This window comes from Echiichthys vipera, assembly GCF_963691815.1.
Source record: "Echiichthys vipera genome assembly, chromosome: 9".
Classification (NCBI taxonomy): Eukaryota; Metazoa; Chordata; class Actinopteri; order Perciformes; family Trachinidae; genus Echiichthys; species Echiichthys vipera.
In genome coordinates, this window is record NC_139834.1 from 27,353,577 (window position 1) to 27,373,906 (window position 20,330).

Below are 20,330 nucleotides of genomic sequence, written 5' to 3' on the forward strand. Positions count from 1 at the left end.
ACGTGCACTGCAACTACTGTTTTAAAATAATATAAACTTAATTGTTGCGCAATGAAATTTGTCTTGGGCTCCAAGCCACTGCATCACACAACACATTTGCCAACCAACTCACAATGCACATGCATGCGTGCATAGACCATACATACATATACTCATGCATGAATGTGCTTAAACTCACATGCTCAGTGGGAGACAGTAGTTCTTTAAAATATTAAAAGGTAATAAAAGATAATAGTATATTATTATAAAACTAGGTATCATCAAACGAGATACTAAATCTTATCACAATATCCAAGTCCCCAAATAATATCCTTTACTTGATTTTATTAGGATTTTAATGGATGATTTTGAAGGTTTGTAGTCTTGACACCTGGGAGGCTTTTATACAGAAGGTCTTTGTTTACAGTTGTCGCTGCTGATTGGATATCAAGCATCTAAATGTGTGGCAGTGGAGTCAAGAAAAAACAGCGCTACAAAATGGGCGCACTGCTGCATGAAATTCCTTCGCACACTCATACATTTAGAGGACCTGCAAGGGACGGGTTAAGAAAAAAACAGTCAAAATGTTTGCAGCAGAGGCTTTTAGTCCTGAGTATGTGTTAAACTCTAAAAAGGCTGCTCCTTCACTAACCTTAAAACAACTTGATACTTTTGTTTACACCCTCCCTGCTTAATAAATGCTTTCAAACTCCATGCCCCCTATTTGTAACGCAGGCTAATTAACGTGGAAAAAAAAGTCTAGAGCCATGCTAGTAGCTATGTGAGGCTAGGTTTTGAGCTAAATGCTAAGATCGACATGCTAATAAGATCAAAATGACACTGCTAACTTGTTGCTGCTGATGATATGCAGCTGATGTAATGTCCCCATGTCCATGTGAATCGTTGTGCAGGTATCTGGACATAAACCAAAGTATTGGACACATTAAGTAGCTTATTGAAGTACTCCTCATCAGTATAACTCTTCAAGACACTAAGGGCGCACTCACACTGTCCGTCCGTACCGTGCCCCGTACTTAAGGGTACTTGTCCCCTCCTCCTTCTCCCCCCCGGACCAGGACCGTTTGTACTCACACTACCTGGGCCTCAGCGGAATGCTTATTGCTTCCTATACGTAATCACGCCGTAACACGTCACATGCATTGATTGAGGTCATCGTGATGCGTCGCTTTGGTTACAAATCTTTCCATAGACCTCTGAGTTTTTGTGCGTCTTGTCGACTGTTTTTGAATATTTTCACCCGACCAAATCTGCAGTAAACACTCCACCTCTGCATCACACCAACGTGAAACTTTCGCCGCCATTGTTTTAAATGTCCGCGCATGGTCCGTCCTTTTTTTCCATGTTCGAACAGGCGCACATAAAATGACATCAGAACCGCCGTAGGCCTCATGCTTGTACACGTGCGCACGCTAGTGCTCATACACGTGCGCATGCTCGTGCGCACACTCGTGCGCACACTCGTGCTCGTGCATGTGCACGTGCAAATGTGTTTTACAAAAGCCCACCTCTCCCAAACGGTCCGTGGTCGGCAAGCGTGCCGCAGCTAGGCGCGGTGCGGTTGCACTCGCACTGATCAAACGAACTAGACTTTACCCGTAAAACCTGTTTGGGCACAGTACAGATAGACAGTGTGAGTGTGCCCTAAGACACTAAGTTTAATCTGTAAAATTAAGAGAAACACTTTTAAATAGTGGCTAATGCCAGTTTAAATTCAGCTTTAATCTGTAATTTAGTTTGTCAGCCGGATTTCACAACAGTGAAACCTCCTCACGCACAAAAATGGAAAAGTATCAACATATATATCCCAGGACAACATTAATATAATTGAGAGGTTGAGTTTTTGTGCCACATGAATTTATATGATGGAAAGTAAATTAGTGAAGAAGGCCCAGTCTTTTTTCACTTAAAAGAGCGTCGTCCAGACGTTTCAGATTGTATTCATTGTCTAGCTCCAGCAGACACATGCGAGCTATTTAGTTTTCTAGGTTCTGTTTAGTATCTCTTGAAGTAAACCGCTTGCTTGCATCAGTGTTTCTGAGAACTGCGGGCGGTACAGAGTATATCACAAAGACATGTTTGTCAGAGGGTGTAATCTTAACCCGTGTGTGTGTTTACATGTGTTTAAACCTCTACTTTTCCCTCTCTAGCTAGCCTTGCATGCAGCAGTGTGGAGTTGTTTGCAGCACCTCCAGAGCTGTTTATCTCTGATAGTCACAGTGGGCTTGTTCCTTTAATCTCATGTTCCAGGCACAGGACACCTCTGGTAGATCCTGCGTACACCATGCCTATATGGTAGAAGCTTTTTATAGGTGGTGTGCACATCGTTTTTGCGAATTATCAACCAGAGGTGTATTTTATTTCCAGGTCACCCGTGTACCAGTGGAGAGCTGTGAGCAGTACAGCACCTGTGGAGGCTGCCTGGGATCAGGGGACCCTCACTGTGGCTGGTGTGTGCTACATAACGTGTAAGTGCATATCCAGTACTGGTCTCATGTTGTTTTCATGCAGTAATTCCAGTGCTTAGAAGAAATTGCAGTATTTATTATTTATTATGATAATGATAAATTATGGAAATTCTATAAATTCCATTTTTATGTTCATGGTAACCAGTATTATTGTTTTTTTATGTTTTAACACTACAAATGTTACAATAGGGAACTTTAATTGAAGATTGAAATGCATATTTATCGATGCTGCTAGATTTATTTATACTTGTGTGTAGAAGACGTTCGTTTTTTGAATGACAAAATGAAGGCTCTCTCAGAAGCTCCTCATAATTATTGTTTTACAAATATGGTCATAAATACACAATCAAATCTATAAGAGATAATGTTTTACTGCAGACCTCACTCTGCTTATCCAGTTGTATGATGAGCTACCTACACCGAGACTTCAGTCTGGAGGCCTGTGTATGCTCAGAAATACAAAATTGACTGTTGGTACAACATTTCGTCCAACAATATCAGAAGGCAAAGATACTTATAGCTATTCAGAACGGCCACACAAGAGAGGCTGAAGACAGGGGCTTCACACATAATATTTCTCATATGGGGATAACACTTGGCACTTTTGGATAGTCTTTCCTCAAAGGGATTAATGGTGTTCCACTTATTTGTATGAGAGTGGTGGAAATAGTTCTGTGGAGAACAGAAAAAGAGACCTTGAGGTTCAAACCATGTCGACTGCCTGACTGCCACGTGTTGCCAATCATTGCCCGATGTGGCTGTGTGGTCATCAGTTTCCGAAAGTTAGAAAAGTAGCTAACACTGCCGCACAAATTCCAACTTCGAAAAGTTGTGGGTTGAGGGAGGTTCAAAGGTTCAAACCCATATCGTACCAGTACATTGAATCTCGGTAACGCCAACAATACATCATCTTATCAGAGAAAGAAGTGTCAGGTTTTCAAGGGCACCATGTACACCTGTGTGAAAATGATGGGTAGTCAGCTGCCTGAACTAACGCTATCCCACATTTGTTTTTCCACTTGTGTACTGGGCTCAATATTTGAATCTTGTGCTATACTATGACTGTTTTTTTCATCTGCCATAATGACAGACAACCTTTAAATATATAATAGGAAGCATTTTCATAAAATAAAGAATTGTACCTATGTTATACTGTATATTTTCCTTAGTGGTGTACTTGCATTATCCCAAACATTTCAAACAATTTGCAAACCCAGAGAAATTGACACAGGGTGTATTAGTTCTATAGTTGCTTGTCAGTGGCGTCATATAACCTTTAACTCCTCTTGTTGCTCTAACTCAAGTATAACTCACGCACAGAAGAATTGAACCTTCGGGGCCATGGGACTGTTGATATATTACAGAGGGATTGTGAATGACAATGTCACAGAATTATACCCAGTAAAAGTAATAAATAGTTATTTTCCTGCCACACAGCATTGCATTCACATTTATTACATGCTATGCTAATGTGTGATGGCTAAACCGTAAAGCAATTTTACAACAGCAATCAACATGCTCATAAATTTTATTTTTGGCATGAGTGTTTCGTCCACGATCATCAACACTAGACTTCCCCATGATTAAATTTGCACCATAACATTGGCTCAAGTAAGTTAGCTGTATGGGTAGTGCCTCATCTAATGCTAGCTAGCTAGCACTACAACACATGCTCTCTGCCCGCAGCTGCCCACGATATTAGTAGAAACTATTTTCCTAAAGTGAGAAGCGGTTGATTGTTCAACCACAACCACAACCCATGATATTAAACAAAATGTATTTTTATCTCAGTTAACAGGAATTTAATACACAAAACAAGTCTGAAATAAATGTTATCTATAAGTTTTTTGAATGGAGATGTGACTGTAGTTTATCATCATCCTCTAGATGTTCGAGGAAGAATAGCTGCGAACGAGCAGAGGAGCCTCAGCGTTTCACCACCAGAGTGGAGCAGTGTGTCCGACTCTCCGTCCAACCCGACACTGTCTCTGTCACCATGTCAGAAGTGCAGGTACAGTGAGTTGGTCTATCAGTGTGTGTGTCTGTATGTGTGACAGAGAGAAGTGGAAGAAAGAGAGATGGACAGCACAAGTGTACAGGATAAATGTGAAATATGATTAAATAAAGCTTGTTCTTGAGGCATCACTGTCACATCATTTTGAGTTTGAACAGAAAAGCCACAATCTGAGCAGCATTTTCTGCTGTGGGGCCAATCAAAGTCTTGCTTATTGCATTACTGATAAAGTACATAAATTTCATATTTATGTTGTCACTCACTTTTCTGCTTCTCTTCCTTCGCCTATAGTTGTCACTTCAGGCACTGAATGTGCCAAGTCTGTCTGCTGGAGTGAACTGCTCCTTCGAGGACTATGTAGAGACAGAAGGACGCATCTATGGTGGACGGATCTTCTGCCTGTCCCCCTCTACAAAAGAAGTGTCCCCTATTACACGAGACCAAGGTAAAAAGGAAAATTTCCCAATAAAACAGGGTGTGCGTACATGTAGAACCATAGAATTACAATATGGTGGAAGGTTCCCAGACCTTCGACTTGAACGCTGAACAATTTTGCTCTCTGGGGCCTACCTGAAGGAAGAGCAATCCGTATGGTACCTTGTGGGTTTAATATTAAAGATAGTGTCAAATACTGATGCTTTGTCCTGGCCTTCTGTGTCAGATACAGACGCACACGGCACTAGCATGCACTAGCCAGACCAGCTATCAAACCCTTGTTGTTCTGAAGTGTTATAAAGTGTTTTTTGTTTTTTTAAACAGATACAAGAAGTTTGTATCAACAGTATAATTTAACTTTAAAAGGGTAAACAGGAGGATATTAAAAGGAGTCCTCATATTAGATTATCACCAATATGACCTATCAAACAGGAAATCAGAAATAAAGACCTACCTCCAATACAAGCCTGTTTAAAATAAAGGCCTGCTTCCTTTTGGAGGTTAGGTAAATAAAAACACTTGTCACTATTTGAGGACATGTGGTAAATTATAGACTTTAAAATTAATCATAGGAACAAATTGTGTAAAATAGATAAATGACACAACAAATTATAAAATAATTGTAACTTATATAATGTGAAATATTTCATCCTTAATCTTGAAAGAAGAGAATCATATTGAATGTATATATTTTTCTTTTACTAGATTTCAAATGGACCATTTTAAAACTTTCTTATTTTAAACTGGCGTTTTCCCCATGCCACTTCATCATTCACTTTGATAAGACCACTTTTTTTAATAATGTTACAGTGAACGCAGTCTCCGCCTCCTCACCTTCAGCCAATCACATACCCTCTGTCTCTCTTAAGATATCACCCACAGGAGCTGTTCTGTAAATGTAGTTAGTTAGTGTTAGCGCTATCTAAACCAACGTCAATGCTAAGGTTATTCCGAATGAGCCAACTAGAGGCTGCTGATGTAATTAAACACAGGAAAAAGACACATTAACTAAACCGCTTTCACTTTCAAACCTTACCTAACCAGTTAGCTGGCTAGGTAGCTAGCATATGTAGCCTTGTTAAGCTAGGGAAACACAAATGACAGCGAGGTTAATTCTGTTTCCGTGTTCCATTAAAGTAGCAGCTAGATAATTGATTCAGAATAGCTTTGATGTTGTTGCTCTAGCTAACTGGTGCTAACCTAGATTGAGCAGCAGTTGTTGAGCTTGTTTGCTTCAGAGGCAGGTGCCATGTGACTGGCTGAAAGGAGAGGGGTGCATGACAAACATTTTAAAGCATCTGTATTTATATAAAATTGAACATGTTGGGGCTTTGTATATCTTCCGCAGTAATTTAGTCCAGCTCCAACTCAATTTCGACATGCTTGGTTGGGTTCGGAGAGTGTCTGCAAGTTGCAATTTATGGGGGGAAAAAGTTTGCTGGCATTTTGGCCACTAAACAAACTTTTATTTTGAAGAGAAGGGCTTCTCAGTTGAGCAGTTTTGTTAATATAAATTGTTCGCTTCATTCATCTTGTTCATTCAACTGTGCAAAACATGAGCAATTCTGCTTTTTAACTGCACCAATCTCTTTGCGATTATCAAAATAAGATACCGCTGATTCACAAACTAACTGCACAAAACCCATAAATATGTTTGGACAGTTGAACCGTTTCCCTTCCCTTTAAAATTCTATTGATTCGGCTCCAGGCTCTGCTTTCTTTCCAGCAGAAAGAGTTGTGGCTCCAAAATGTCAGCTATACAGGAATTGACAAGTAACACCTAAAATGAGGTTGTTAACATTTTAGAACACATTGCCTGGGCTTGGGCATGATCCTGGGTTCATGAAACATTTTCCCGATACTTACTGGATCAGTTGGAAGGCTGTTGAAGGGAAAGCACTGCTAATATGCCTTTTTGTGACTTCTTGCAGGTGACCAGCGTGTTATAAAGTTGTATCTCAAGTCGAAGGAGACAGGAAAGAAGTTTGCCAGCGTGGACTTTGTCTTCTACAACTGCAGTGTCCACCAATCGTAAGTTTTTTTTTTCAAATTTCAAAATGAAGAGTTTGTTGCTCAGTGTGAAAAGAGTGGAATAAGAAGTGGAAGAAAAGACTTCTCGTTGCATATGCCCCACACCCAGCAAGATGCAGATGGTGGAAAGCATTGATCAATAGAAGGGTCACTGTGGTTCTTTCCCGAAAACAATAGTACTTAAATAATGGCCTGCAAATAACTCCTATAATGGAGAATGGGGAAGACAGCATGTAACCTTTGCTAATTTATTATTCAATGTATTCAAGCTTTTTACAAATCAATTAGTTAATTAAATCTCAAGCAATAAAGGGACCACTGGTGAGTGAAATAATACATTGATTCCTAACTATGCAAGACCTAGAAGAGCAGCCAAGCTTGGGAGGCTAAAACACGTCAGTCGTGTTTCTTGGAAATGAATTATGCCTAATTTAAGTATAGGAACACTGATTGGTTTTTCAGAACTGGTTTGAGAGGAGTTTTTGCATGTTTTTTTTTTTCATATGCATGGCTTTGTTTGTTTTAAAGAAAGAAGAGCAGGGAAGGAGAACTAGACTGCAGAGACTAAGTACGACGTTCTAATTTGGTGAAGAAATGAATCATTAATCATAGTCTGTGGTCCTTTTTTTTAACTCTACAATGTTATTTCTGGTTATGCAATATTATTTGTAGTTGTTAGAGGCGAACAATTAATCATACTCTATCAAAACGGCAATTTCTAAGAATGCAATTTTCAAATTGCAAGAGCCAATATTCGAATCACGAGTTAACTTAAGAGCTGTCAAGGTGAACGTTGCTTCAGTTATTGACTGTAAGTCCAATTATCAGCTGTAGCTTATTAACCTTAATTAGATAAGGTGGCTAAACGAGGGAGTGAAACTGCTGTTGTCTGTATAATATTATCTGCTGTTTGCATGCTGGTGCTCTACAATGGATACATTTGTTTTAAAGAAAAACATACTGAATGGTAAAGAGTGAGCTGTTTAGTCTATAGGTTAGAATGTTAGCAGCTAGGTTGTTAGTTTTTTAGTGCTAGTGACCAACAATTCTCAGGACACTTTACAGACTAGGTATAGACCACACCCTATGACTTATTTATGATTTACATAGACCCAACAATTCCCCCGTAGAGTACGGTGGCAACAAAAACCTTCCTTATAACAGGCAGGAACGTCAGACAGACCCAGCTCTGTGTCTTGACGTTTGGGGAGGAAGAAAAGGAGAGAGAAAGAGAGAAAAGATAGACAGATGGACAGAGAGAGACAAAGACAGACACAAAGACAGACACAGACACACTTCCAGTAACTATAACAATATCTATAGTAATGTGAATATGACTTATGTTATGGCAGTTAATACAGCAGAATAGTAGAAACAAGCACAGCTGAGGTGATTGATTATAATAGTAGCAGGAAGCGTCATGCAGGACCACGGCAGCAGGCACCACCACGATCAGCAGAGACCTGCACGTATGACTTAAGTTCAGTTTAGGTTCCACCATGTTGAAAACAGTGGAGGAAAAACCAAGTACGGCCACCAGCCGGAGAAAACCTTACAAATTACAGTAGAATATGTTTTAGGAAGAACATTGAGGTGAGAAATAGGCAATGCAGTAACATAATCTTACTTCATGTCTAGTCTGACAGTTTGACAAGAGTTCAATAGCAGCCAATGACTGCGTAGGAGACCCCAAGGCTCTCATTGGTTGTTTTCCAATGATTAGGCAGAGGAACTAGTGTTTTTCACTGATTATCTGTCTACTGTACTCCTGTCAGGATATTGTGACCAAAAATATGACAAAAAATTATTCTTATAAAAGTTACCTACTGCAGCTTTAACTGTGGTTTTGTCTTTAAGTGCCGGTGAAGATGTTCAATTGAACTTACATTATGGAAGGAAGGGAAGTAGAGCAGTAATGAGACGACCCTGATAATGAATGAAGAATGGGTTCCTAATTGACCTGCCTTGTTAAATAAAGGTTGAATGAAAATAAATAAAATGTCATTCCCTAAATGACTATTGGCTGCTGCTCTGAAGTTGCTGAGTGGGATTCACTGGTATACAAACTCCAGTCTCACTATGCTCCTCCACTTGGCACAGACTCACATCTCTCATTTGGGTATCTGCACTTTGTGTCGATACACCTGGAATGAAAATGCATGTGTGGCATACTCAAAGAGGAGTTCTATTTCTTTTGCCAAGCACAGATTGATGACAGTATTACTTTCTCTCCTAATGTTTACATCATTTAAAATATCCCAAAGTACGAATAAAATCATTTTTCAACTTTTTTTGACCTTTCTTCTTTTCAAGCAAAATACTCAAAACCGCCTCTGTCATAATTTCCGCTATAGTAGGTTTCTCCAGGACCACATTTTGCCATGATGACCCACACACAGACTCTCTCCAAGGTGTCTTTTGGTGTGCGTATTCGGTTTTGTTTGTGCATTCTGAGGAACCATGATGAGTAATAAAATAGGCCAATAGTATGCATTAAAAAAGTTTGGCCAAGGAACTAATTTTAGACTTTGGTTCCTGTTTCAGAACACGGAAAAGAGTTAAAAACTCAAATCAGAAAATTATCTGACCTTTCACCAGCATTACATGCGACGGGTAATAAGGAATATAAAGTGCACTCGTCCTGCTTTCATTCTCTTTTTTAAGCCACCATCCTTCTCTCTAGCCCCCTGGCCCTCTTTTCCTCTGCTGCCTCTCTTTCTCTTCTCCCATCTTGTCTCTCCCTCCACCGGCCCGACCCCTCTTAGTCACCCACCCCACACCAGATAACTTTTTTTGCCCCTCTCTCGTTCATCAAGCCCATTTATTGCCTGCGCCCTGCTCTTGGCACTGAATATATCTGCATAGTAATAGGCCGTTAATTAGCTCTAGCCGGGGTGCCTTTGTGGAGATCGTCATAATGGAGTGGGCTTGGAGAGAGAGCTCACCTGGGCCACTTCTCAGGGCCTCCAGGCCTAGTTCAATGGCTTTGATTCATTTTGTGAGTGTGAACGTGTGTGCGGTTTTCTGTTTGTTACTTGTGAGTTAAAGAGCGTACAGGATGTGTCAAAGTTAATGCACTGTAGTGTATATTTATGCATATTTTTGTGCATGCAGGAAGTGTTTTCTCTTTTGTGTGTGTTAGTGCGTGTGTGTTTATGCTTTGTACCCATGATTAACCAGCCCACCTAGCCCTCCTCTCTTTGCTGCATAAACAGGCGTGCTGCTGTTTAAGCCTTTGATGTTGGCTTCACAGGCCCCCACAGGACTCTGCGGGACTATAAAACAACAGTGCAGTTATCACCGCAGCAGCTGTAACATAAACCCACATATTATACACCACTCCCTCTCCGCCGTCACCTTTCACCTCTCAATCTTTGACTCTGCCTGTAGGAAGCCGGGCACAGGAGCCAGCAGCAGATAATGGAGTTGTCCTCATGGGCGTGGTGGGCGGGTGAAAGGGAAGCACAAGCTCGCAACAGCATAGACACAGACGCACAGTATCAGCACAGATGTACAAACAGAGTTGCCTGCAGGCAAGTGCCCAGACTGGCTCGTGTGCAACTTCACACAGTCTTGTTCAGCGCGCTCAAAGGTGTATGCGGCACCTGCATCGCCAGCCTTTCATACTCCAAAAACACACAGGTGCATGCACAGTCAGAGGGAGCACGCAGACGGCACAGACTTGGCACAGCAACTTACACTGCAGGCTAGTTGCGTATGCTGTTTCAATTTAGAAATTTGCATTAAAAAAGATGTTTGGAATAGTTTAATTGAGCATGCGGGAGGAGGAATAATGCATCTGTAAAGAGAGGAAGAGAAACAAATAAAAGGAGGAGTGCGGGAGGGAAAGGAACTGGTGAGGGAAAAGATTGAAGGGCGAAGGAGGCATAAAGAGGGAAAGAGAGATATAAAGCGAGTGTTTGCCAAAGAGACAAAGATTGTGTCCATTGTGTCAGGAATAATGCGTCCCACTCAGCGAAAAGGTTAGCATGGCAGCCTCAGGCCACCACAGCCATTACAATATCAAAGGGGCTGAAATCTATGCAGTGAAAAGCAGCACTCAAGGGAGGGGACCAGCCCACGCTCTGGCCCCCAGGAAGGGCTCTCACTTCCATGCAGACCACTGGCTTTGGCCTATTCAGAGACCACAACTATGTTACACACCGGCAACTTTTGGACTCACCTCATTCAAAAGAGCAAAAACTTTTTTGTGATTACATCACAATTAAGGTTGACTTTTGTGGCAATAGTTGATGGTAAGTGTGACCCGCTTTAATTAAACTGTGGGTTGAGACTTCCAGACTTAGTGCTTTTGAACATCGCTGTTACAAGATGCAATAATATCCTATAATGAGTCTAAGTCCCCTGTTGAGAATCTAAACTTCTCATTTGGTTGCTGTGCTGTATAACTTAATGATGTATGCATCATGTTATGCCTGCTCACTTTGGAGCTTTATTGGATAAAACACAAACAGGCCTATTAATAGATCCCATAGCACAGCCAGTCGTATCTCTCCTCTAAACACTAGCCACATGAACGATGCTTGGGAGATATGATGGCAAACCAATCTGAGCTTTTAATCAGAATCACAACATGCCTATAGTTGCTATTAATGCTTTATGCTTTGGGGATCACTGGCCTACTTCATTTGGAAAGGCATATGTTGCTAAGTTCTGGTGAGCTGTGCTTCAGGTACCTCCTAATTTCAGCTTTATCCACACTAAGAATTAAATTAGCACTTTCATATATACGTTTGTGGGCTCCATTGCTCACATGTCAACAGCTTTGTTCCATCGATCCAACCTCGCTAGAACAAAAGCTTCGAGAAGATGAAAAGACGCTTGACCCGGCTCTGTTGCCAAACCTTGATAAATAGCAGCGGACTTTATTGACTACATTGCAACAGCACAGCCACTTACACAAGCCAGTCGTCAAGGCATTGACAGCTCTACTGCAGGACAAGTCTCCACTGCCCAGGTGACCCAGAGGAATGCTACGGTGTCAACACGGGTGACAGGTTGTGTGGCTCAGTCGGTGAGTGTGTGTTATCGCGGCCATGAGCGTGCATACACAGGGCTGCAAATGTGTGGACACGCATCCCTGAAACAAGAAATCGATGAAGCCTTGGGTTAATAGTGAGGGGGAACTGGCTCACCAGCTCTACTAACAAACATAAGACTGTTAGCATAACCTTATTCCACCCTTCTCCCCATGGAAATCCACTGGCATTGATTATAAACCTCACACTGCAGTTCAGTCTAGTCTCACCAGCTTAACGCTTGATAGATGAAGCCCCTATCACTCTGGTACTCCAGTACAGGCGATTAAGGAGTTAACCCTCTAAAATCTGAATAAACCAAGGACGGAGAGACAAAGACAGAACGCAGATTAGACTGAAATCCAATTTAAAGCCAGTCTTTCTGGCATCAGGGTGGCATTGTGAGCTGAGCCATTGTCCTTCAGTTTGGAGGACCCGTTTTTTAAACCCCCATGGTGGCTCATTAATGTGGTGCTATTGCACTAGACTTGTCAGAGATAACTTATCAGTGTAACAGTGAAGGAGGTATTTTTATTTTTCCTTTGACTTTACTGTTAAAAAGTTTGCACTTCTTTGGGTGGAGCTCTTTCCAAAAATAAACCACTCTTTTCTTTTCCAAGGATTAGAACAGATCAGTGTTTGTGAACGGAGCGGACTGAATTACTGGTGCATTGCATCTGTCACTGTTAAGGTAACAGCATGAGGGTTTGTGTGTTTAAGGTAATGCACTATGAAATGAATGCCAAATTATGCCTCCATGGCTAAATGGATTTGGGCATTGTGCAGTTCAATAATGCCCTTAGCATAGGTAGATTTTTCTATATTAGTATCCCTTATGCTAACTTTCATTCAATATAAAAAGAGAAATGTCATGCACCTTAAAAATGGTCTCTCTCTGGGTGACAGTGAAACACAGCCTTAACCCAGACCCCCCCCCCCCCCCCCCCCCCCCCCTATTTAACTTCTGCCCTTACTACAAGCCTGACTAGGAAGTTGGAAGTTCCCGATTCCACCTGGGCGGACCAACCGCTTATGTCTACGTTATTCACATCACTAACCTTGTGGCGCATTTGCATTTAGCCAGCGAATGTCACCACAGATATTGGAATATTCTGCAAAAAGGCAAGTACAAGTGCTTTCATTAGTGGGTCATATGATCAATGACCATTGTTTTAACTCACTCTTTGATAGATCGAAACTTAACTTCACATGTGCCTGGCGCTGGTACTCTCCAGCTGTTATTTATATTGATATTGGAGTTATTGGCATGCAACCTATTCTGTCGCTTAGGTATTAGGACTTGTTGCTTTATCATCATGACATTTGAGGAATACGGTAAATTGCTGTCTTGATGAGAGTAAGAGTTTTTGTATGGATTAAACACATCTGATTTCAAGTGTGAATATTTCAACTTTAAAGTTATAATCCGTAAGATTTTCATTGAGCTAATTGTCTGTTAAGTAACTATCATATGATGCACTAATGAAAGCACTTTCCCGCACTAAAATCAAATGCACCGCACAGTTAGTGAAAGTTTTACGTCACTCAGCAGGGTTTGGTCTGCCCTCCTATCAGTTTGGAGCATGTGAAGGCATCCTGCCAAATCATACAGGAGAGAGCTACTACTACTATCTACTGACGTCATACAGTTGACACTGTTTGTTTTGAAAGGAAAGGAAACAGCATGTGGCCTTAACACACCTGGGGCATGATGAATACACCTAATATAGACGTGCAAATGTATTGCCCCCAGTGTGTTAAGGCGTTCTGAGGTGCTGATGGGTGTATTTTGTTTAACCATTTAACACAGCCCAGCTGGGTCCCTAGCTGTAGCTCTATTTTTAGTGTACAGCCATGAGAGTGGTGTCAATCTTCTTCTGCAAGAAAAACAATAAAATAATCTCTCAAATGATCAAACCCAGCAAAGACCTGTAGTAGAATGAAGCATTGGTAGCACTGCATTATTCAAATGGAATACAGTTGGCAGTGCAAAACATCACTGAGCAAATAAATCTGAGAATGATAACTTGATGATGGATACATACAAAGCACCGCGCAGGTTCCCAGTCAGTTCCTCGGGTGGATGCGTGGGCAACAGAGACTTTGGGCGTAGGAGGCCTGATAGAATACAGTGACAGCGTACGGGAGAAAGGACTGACGTGACATGTAATAAGTTCTTAAGCCGTTAAGTGATATTAAGTTCAGAAGTGGGATAAAGACTTCAAAGCCAGGGCTCGTTCTGCGGAAGTTTAAAGAGAATGTCAGGGTTATTTTTTTTAGAGTTACTGAACATCGGGTTCTTTCAGTCGTCTCTGCAATTCTTTTAACGTTTTGTCATCGTTTTGAAATAAACTTTACAGCCCAACTTTAAGCAATAAATGACAAGAATGTGACAATAAAGATTGGGAAATTGAGACTTCCTGTTATTCCTGTGGGATGCAGGATTGACAGAAAGCAGAGTGTGATGTGATGCAGCCAGTATATGAATATATCAGCTGTCATGTGGAGACACTTGAGGAAATGATGATCAATCAGAGACTTTGAACAAGAAAAAAATGAGTTGAAGGGGAATTTAGAAAAGAATCAGTGCCATTGCTATCTTTTTAAATCTCTTTGTTAAATTTAATAATTTAATAAATATAACTTTTCACAACACATGCAAAGTGACACCTTTGCATTTTTGTACACACGTCCTTGCATTGCCTTTTTTTCTGGTCGCAATGATAGCCTTGTTCCCGCGTGGTAATCCATGTTTTAATGTGCACACATTCATTTTGCTTCCTCAACTCTGAAGAAGAAGAAAAAGAAGAAAAACAAGTGTTATATAAAAACAGGCTTATCTTGGTTTGCCAGCTTAGTTCACTGTAAGCCTTCAAGCATGGAGAATAAGAAGGGAGGAGTGGATCGCCAAGGATTCACTCCTGCTCTCTCTCTCGGCTGCTTTCGGCGTCCGCGTTGGCATCGCTGACAGCTGGAATAAAGTCTTAATGCACGAGGCCACGGTTGCTCTAGACGCTCTGACGCGGTTTCTGGAGATTTGTCGGCAACCATTTTGATGTTGTGCGAACGTGTTGATGCATGTCCACGCGAGGCCTGTCAGCGCGTGATACTCGTCCCCCGCTGAAGGTTTTCGTTTCATCTGTTTCCACTCTTCCCGTGGTTCACTCAACGACAGCTCTCCCTGAGCATGTCATACCTGTTCAGTGATGAATTCAGGTCAGAGTACCTGCCGGGTTTCCATCCACATGTTTTTATGCTAATTATAATGAGCAATTTTGGAATTATGAATAAAAATAGCAATCGTCAGTAGAATTCTCTAAATTTTATGTTATTATGTTCTTGATAATATTTTTTTGTTTCCTAAACATTAAAATATTAAATCAAATTTTGAATTGGCTCTCAGATGAAAGCATTGAATATTGTTAACATTGAATAATAATAATGTCCAATAAATGGATGTTTTCTGATCAGTTTTCATAAGTAAACCGACCAAAAGGACACAAACGTGACCAGGGAGAATGGGATGGGAATGTGGCTCATTTGTTTTTTGCTTTCATTTTAAAGCCTGAGTCATACTGGCATCACCATTAAGGCATAACATAACCAAACAACCTTTACATGGATCCCTTAGATTTGTTTTAAATTGTGACTTAGGTACGTACTGAGCAGGACATTTTACAGTTAAACTGTTCAGTCTCTTGTGAAACCAACTTGGTGACTAGGGATGAAACAGTTATAGGTTTAATGATAAACCGTGGTAAACTTCCAGATGATTCAGATTTGAATCATCATTTAAAGTAAAAAGCTTGATCACCACTTTGAAAAACTGTCCAGCATCAACCGAAGTTGTCAGCTGTCTACCAGACATGTGCGCAGTAACCTGGGTTTGTTTTTACTTGATGAAAACACGACGGCAGAAACAGAGCTTCAGAGATTTTTCAGCCTTCTAAGAGAGTCCAAGTCTGAAGTGTGGTCGTACTTTTGGTATTTATAACAGTGCTGTAGGAAAACTGATCAAAGATGGTAGCCCTGTGTGAGGAACACGCAGAAAGAAAATCGTTGTAAGAGGCTGTTTTTGATTTAATATCATTTGTGATTTTCAATATAAAACTTGTTGGAATGATTTCAGTGTGTTTATCAGTACTTTTTGAACGTTTTCAGCACATTTTAACAATACCGTGATGACACTGATAAACATGATATCTATATCTATATATCGTGATATGAAATGTTCATACTGTTTCAATTCAATTGAATTTTATTTATAGTGCCAAATCATTACAAAAGTTATCTCAGGACACTTTACAGAGTAGGTAAAGACCACACTCAATGACTTATTTATGATGTACATAGACCCAACAATTCCCCCGTAGAGTACGGTGGCAACGAAAACCTTCACTATAACAGACAGGAACGTCAGACAGACCCAGCTCTGTGGAGGACGGACATCTATCTTGACCGGTTGGGGAGGAAGAAAAGGAGAGAGAAAGAGAGAAATGACGGACAGATGGACAGAGAGAGACAAAGACAGACACAAAGACAGAGACAGACACACTTCCAGTAACTGTAATAATATCTATAGTAATGTGAATATGACTTATATGTTATGGCAGTTAATACAGCAGAATAGTAGAAACAAGCATCTCTACTGTTTCTACTGTTTTCTGTAGATTAGTGCCGATACACTGTAGCCTCAATGGCTTACCAAACAAGGAAAGAATGAAGTGAAAAATGGAGGGAAAAGACATCATTCTGCAAAATGGAGGTTCTATTTAAACAGATTTTTTTGTGATTATTGCTTGTTAACATTAACGCTCCTTGATTTCTCTCTTCTGTCTCATATTCTCACTCGCTCTAGGTGCCTATCCTGCGTCAATGGAAACTTCCCCTGTCACTGGTGCAAATATCGTCACATGTGCACGCAGGATGCCAGCGACTGCTCCTTCCAGGAGGGCCGAGTCAACACGTCGGAGGTGAGGGTTCACGCTAACATCCGGAAGCACATGAGATTAAATACGCGCTCTTTCAAACTATTGCGCACAAAGATTGAGAAGCGAAGACATACAAAGCAACACATGAATACATTTACAAATATTAATGCATGTGCACAGGCAGCACACACACACAAACACATATGGCATAGTAATAGTAATTCCAAGAGTGCAGCTGGGACCTGTTCACCATTTGAGTGTGTGTGTATGCGTGTGTATGAATGAGTGCTGCTGTGAGTGGCCCAGCAGCAGCTGTTGTACTCCAAGCAGCGTTGGATTTATTCACTTATAAACAAGTCGGGGTGAATGAGTATGCAAATGGCAGTGCACGCTACCATCCCAAATGATATATTTGCATGAAAAGCCTCCCATCCCCTCATCCATCCATGAGCCGACTCCCTTTCACAGTCCCCCCATGTCTCCGTCTCACTGTCTCACACACAAACACAACATACACCGACAAACACGAGTGAACTTTTTGCGTCTTTGAAAGTCGCACTTATCACCCGACCACTTTCATTTCAGATTTGTCTTTATTTCCAGGAGAAGTTTAAAACCACTTTTAGTGATAAACAAAGCAAAAGATGGCTGTTTGAGGTATTCTACTCCTTTTATTTTCTCTGGTTCCTCTGTTCTCACCTGTGCTGTCAGATATCAAATCCTGTGTCTGTCCAATCAGAGTAACATTTTGTGTGTTGGACACAATTTCAAGCTGTCCCTCTTTGTCCTCTACTCAACCTTTTGTTGACTGTTCTCGCTTCTAACTTCTCTCTCATTCTTTTACTGGCTTAATCTTTCTTTGCAGAAAAAAATTGCTGCGCTTGTGTGTGTGTGCTTGTGCGTGTGTGTCGAGAGGGAGAAAGGGGGATAAGACATGACTCCACACATCCTGTCATCACGTGTCCTGTAAACACGCCAGGCTGACATCCATCCTCGTCTTGTTCCCAGAATCACAACATTTTTTTCTTCTTCAGATGTACTCCGTCTTTTTGGTGCAGCCGTTACCATGGTTACCGAGACACTTTGAATGTCAGGAGGGTTTTGCTGAATTTTGACAAACACACACACACACACACACACACACACACACACACACACACACACACACACACACACACACACATACACACATACTGTAGCAGCGCCATCATCACATCCTTCCATAGATTATCGTTATTAACAGAGCAGAGGGTGAAGAGACAGCTCTCGGCGCGTGTAATGGATGGGTGCATTTGTTGTGGTCAATCCTAATTCTCTCTCTCTCTCTCTCTCTCTCTCTCTCTCTCTCTCTCTCTCTCTCTCATTCTGAATAGGTAGCATTTTAAAGCAATGCATATGCAATAGTAGCTTTGTCGTCACACATTTATCTCATCTAGCCTTGGTTTTGTTCCAGTTTGCCAGTTCGTAGCCCCTGCTGAAAGCAATATTGCCCATCTCCGCTGCCGGGAAAAGTTTCCCCCTGTGTCATTAGCAGTAGGTTGCTAAAGTGATTGAATTCACACTACACTGGTTATCTTCCCAAAGGTATTTGTCATATTTCTTGAGGCTGACTTCACTTCATATCTGATAAAAGTCTGTGAATCTATGCCACAGGTACATCACAAAAAATACACTTTTTCCTCATCCTGTGTGCAAACAGATCACAGACCACTAATGTAATTCTCTGATGTCATTTCCTGGATATGTAAATATATATAAGTCAGCTGTGTTGTGACAGCAGATAAACAGAGAGGCACATTAGGGGCGACCAGGCAGAAAATTGCCAGAGTCAGAGAAACACTTGAGAAGGCCATGAACAGAAATGTGTATAAACACGAACAATGAGAGAAACGAACACCAGGACCAACAAACAGAGACAAACAAATTTGCTCTGCTTCAATGAATCCCGGCATTGAGCTGGTAGAGCCGGCCGGGCCCGACGCCGAGCCCGGGGGTTGCTTCAAATGACTTCATTCAGATTCAAGGAAATAGGAAAAAATAAGATAATAATAAGAACCAAAAGAAAAAGTAATAGAAAAAGAGGTTTGTTTGCATTTATTTTCCTGTCTACCAGCCTGCCTCCTTACTTGTTCACTGATTGCAATTGCTCCCTTGTTAATTAAGTAAGTTCATTTTGCATGGTGTCGCTTTTCACGCAGGATTTTTTATGTTCCGCAAATTAATTGATGCAGTACACGACTGACAGCAGAGACAAAATGGCTGCCAAGTAACAGCCCCAGCTTTGACAGGAAGTGCCTTTTTTTGGTTGTGGGTGTAAAACGCCACATCTCCGTGCAACAACAGTCTCTGGGCCTTGTTTCAGAAAGGATTAAAACTCTAAGTCTGTTCGCCCTAAACCAGCGGTGTCAAACTTCAATTCACAGTGGGCCAAATTTAAAAACTGGGACAAAGTTGCGGACTAAACTCAATATTTACTGCAAATGTGCATGTTTCCCCTTCTCTCCAGATGTGTAACGTTTAACCTTTTCAGTGCAGGTCCTTGTTCTTGTCGTGGTGTTTCTTCTGTTTGATTCTTTGGTTACAGCCACGGTGGCTCTGCAGACGAGACAAACAGCCCTTTACCTTCAGAAACAGATCATCTGCCTCCCACCGCTGCTGAAGGATCCTGTTCTCCATCTTTCTTTGGGTCGTTTTTGGGGAGGGGTGGATTAAGTTTGTCTGCAGAGACTGGTAGCATGGATGCTCATGTTTGTCAACAGAAAAGTAAACGTGTATGTGCTTTATACTCACGAGGCCAGCTCTCATAGAACCTTGATATGATCTTGCAGGCCAAATGTAATTATACTGCAGGCCAGATTTTGACACCCCTGCCCTAAACGAAGAACATTCGGGATTTGGGGTTCCAGATAGAGACTTAAATTAAAATGTAGGTCTGCCTCTGTGAACCTATCCAGTCACCACCTTTCCTAAAAATCCAGACACACTGTTTCATTTCCTCATCGCTCCAGTCAGTATGGAAGCAAGTACTGCAGAGCATTAATTAGCAGAGGTTTACTGTATGTCAGAATGAAAATCCTTAGTTTATTTCTCCGGACTCTCTAAAGTTACCGCTTTAATGCACCGTCAGTCATTTCATTGAATAGCTGTTTTTGCCCTCATATATTTAAATATTCAATACAACTCAGAGTAAAACCTCTGCATGTCCCTTTTTTTATATAATACTGTGATTATTTGCAGACAGTTGTCAGTTCCTTAGAGCCGTTTCATTAAAACGCTTATTGCACATAATGTGTCATTCTAATTATCTCTTACTCACGATGTGATCGGTCACATTGATGGAACATAATTCCTATAATATTGGAGATTATATGTTAACATTTCTGAGGGAGCAGGATGGTGATGCAGCTGCAGAATG

At 41.1% G+C, this 20,330-nt stretch overlaps 1 protein-coding gene across 1 annotated transcript in view; it reads left to right on the forward strand.

Annotated features, from left to right (window-relative positions):
- Nucleotides 1-20,330, forward strand: part of LOC310951185 (plexin-A1-like) — a 264,511-nt gene that overhangs the window by 138,982 nt on the left and 105,199 nt on the right. Inside the window, exons 5-9 of the mRNA XM_083919308.1 lie at nt 2,365-2,465; nt 4,353-4,476; nt 4,771-4,924; nt 6,846-6,945; nt 16,843-16,957. Coding sequence (XP_083775434.1) covers nt 2,365-2,465; nt 4,353-4,476; nt 4,771-4,924; nt 6,846-6,945; nt 16,843-16,957 — 594 coding nt within the window. The remainder of the gene's footprint in view (nt 1-2,364; nt 2,466-4,352; nt 4,477-4,770; nt 4,925-6,845; nt 6,946-16,842; nt 16,958-20,330) is intronic.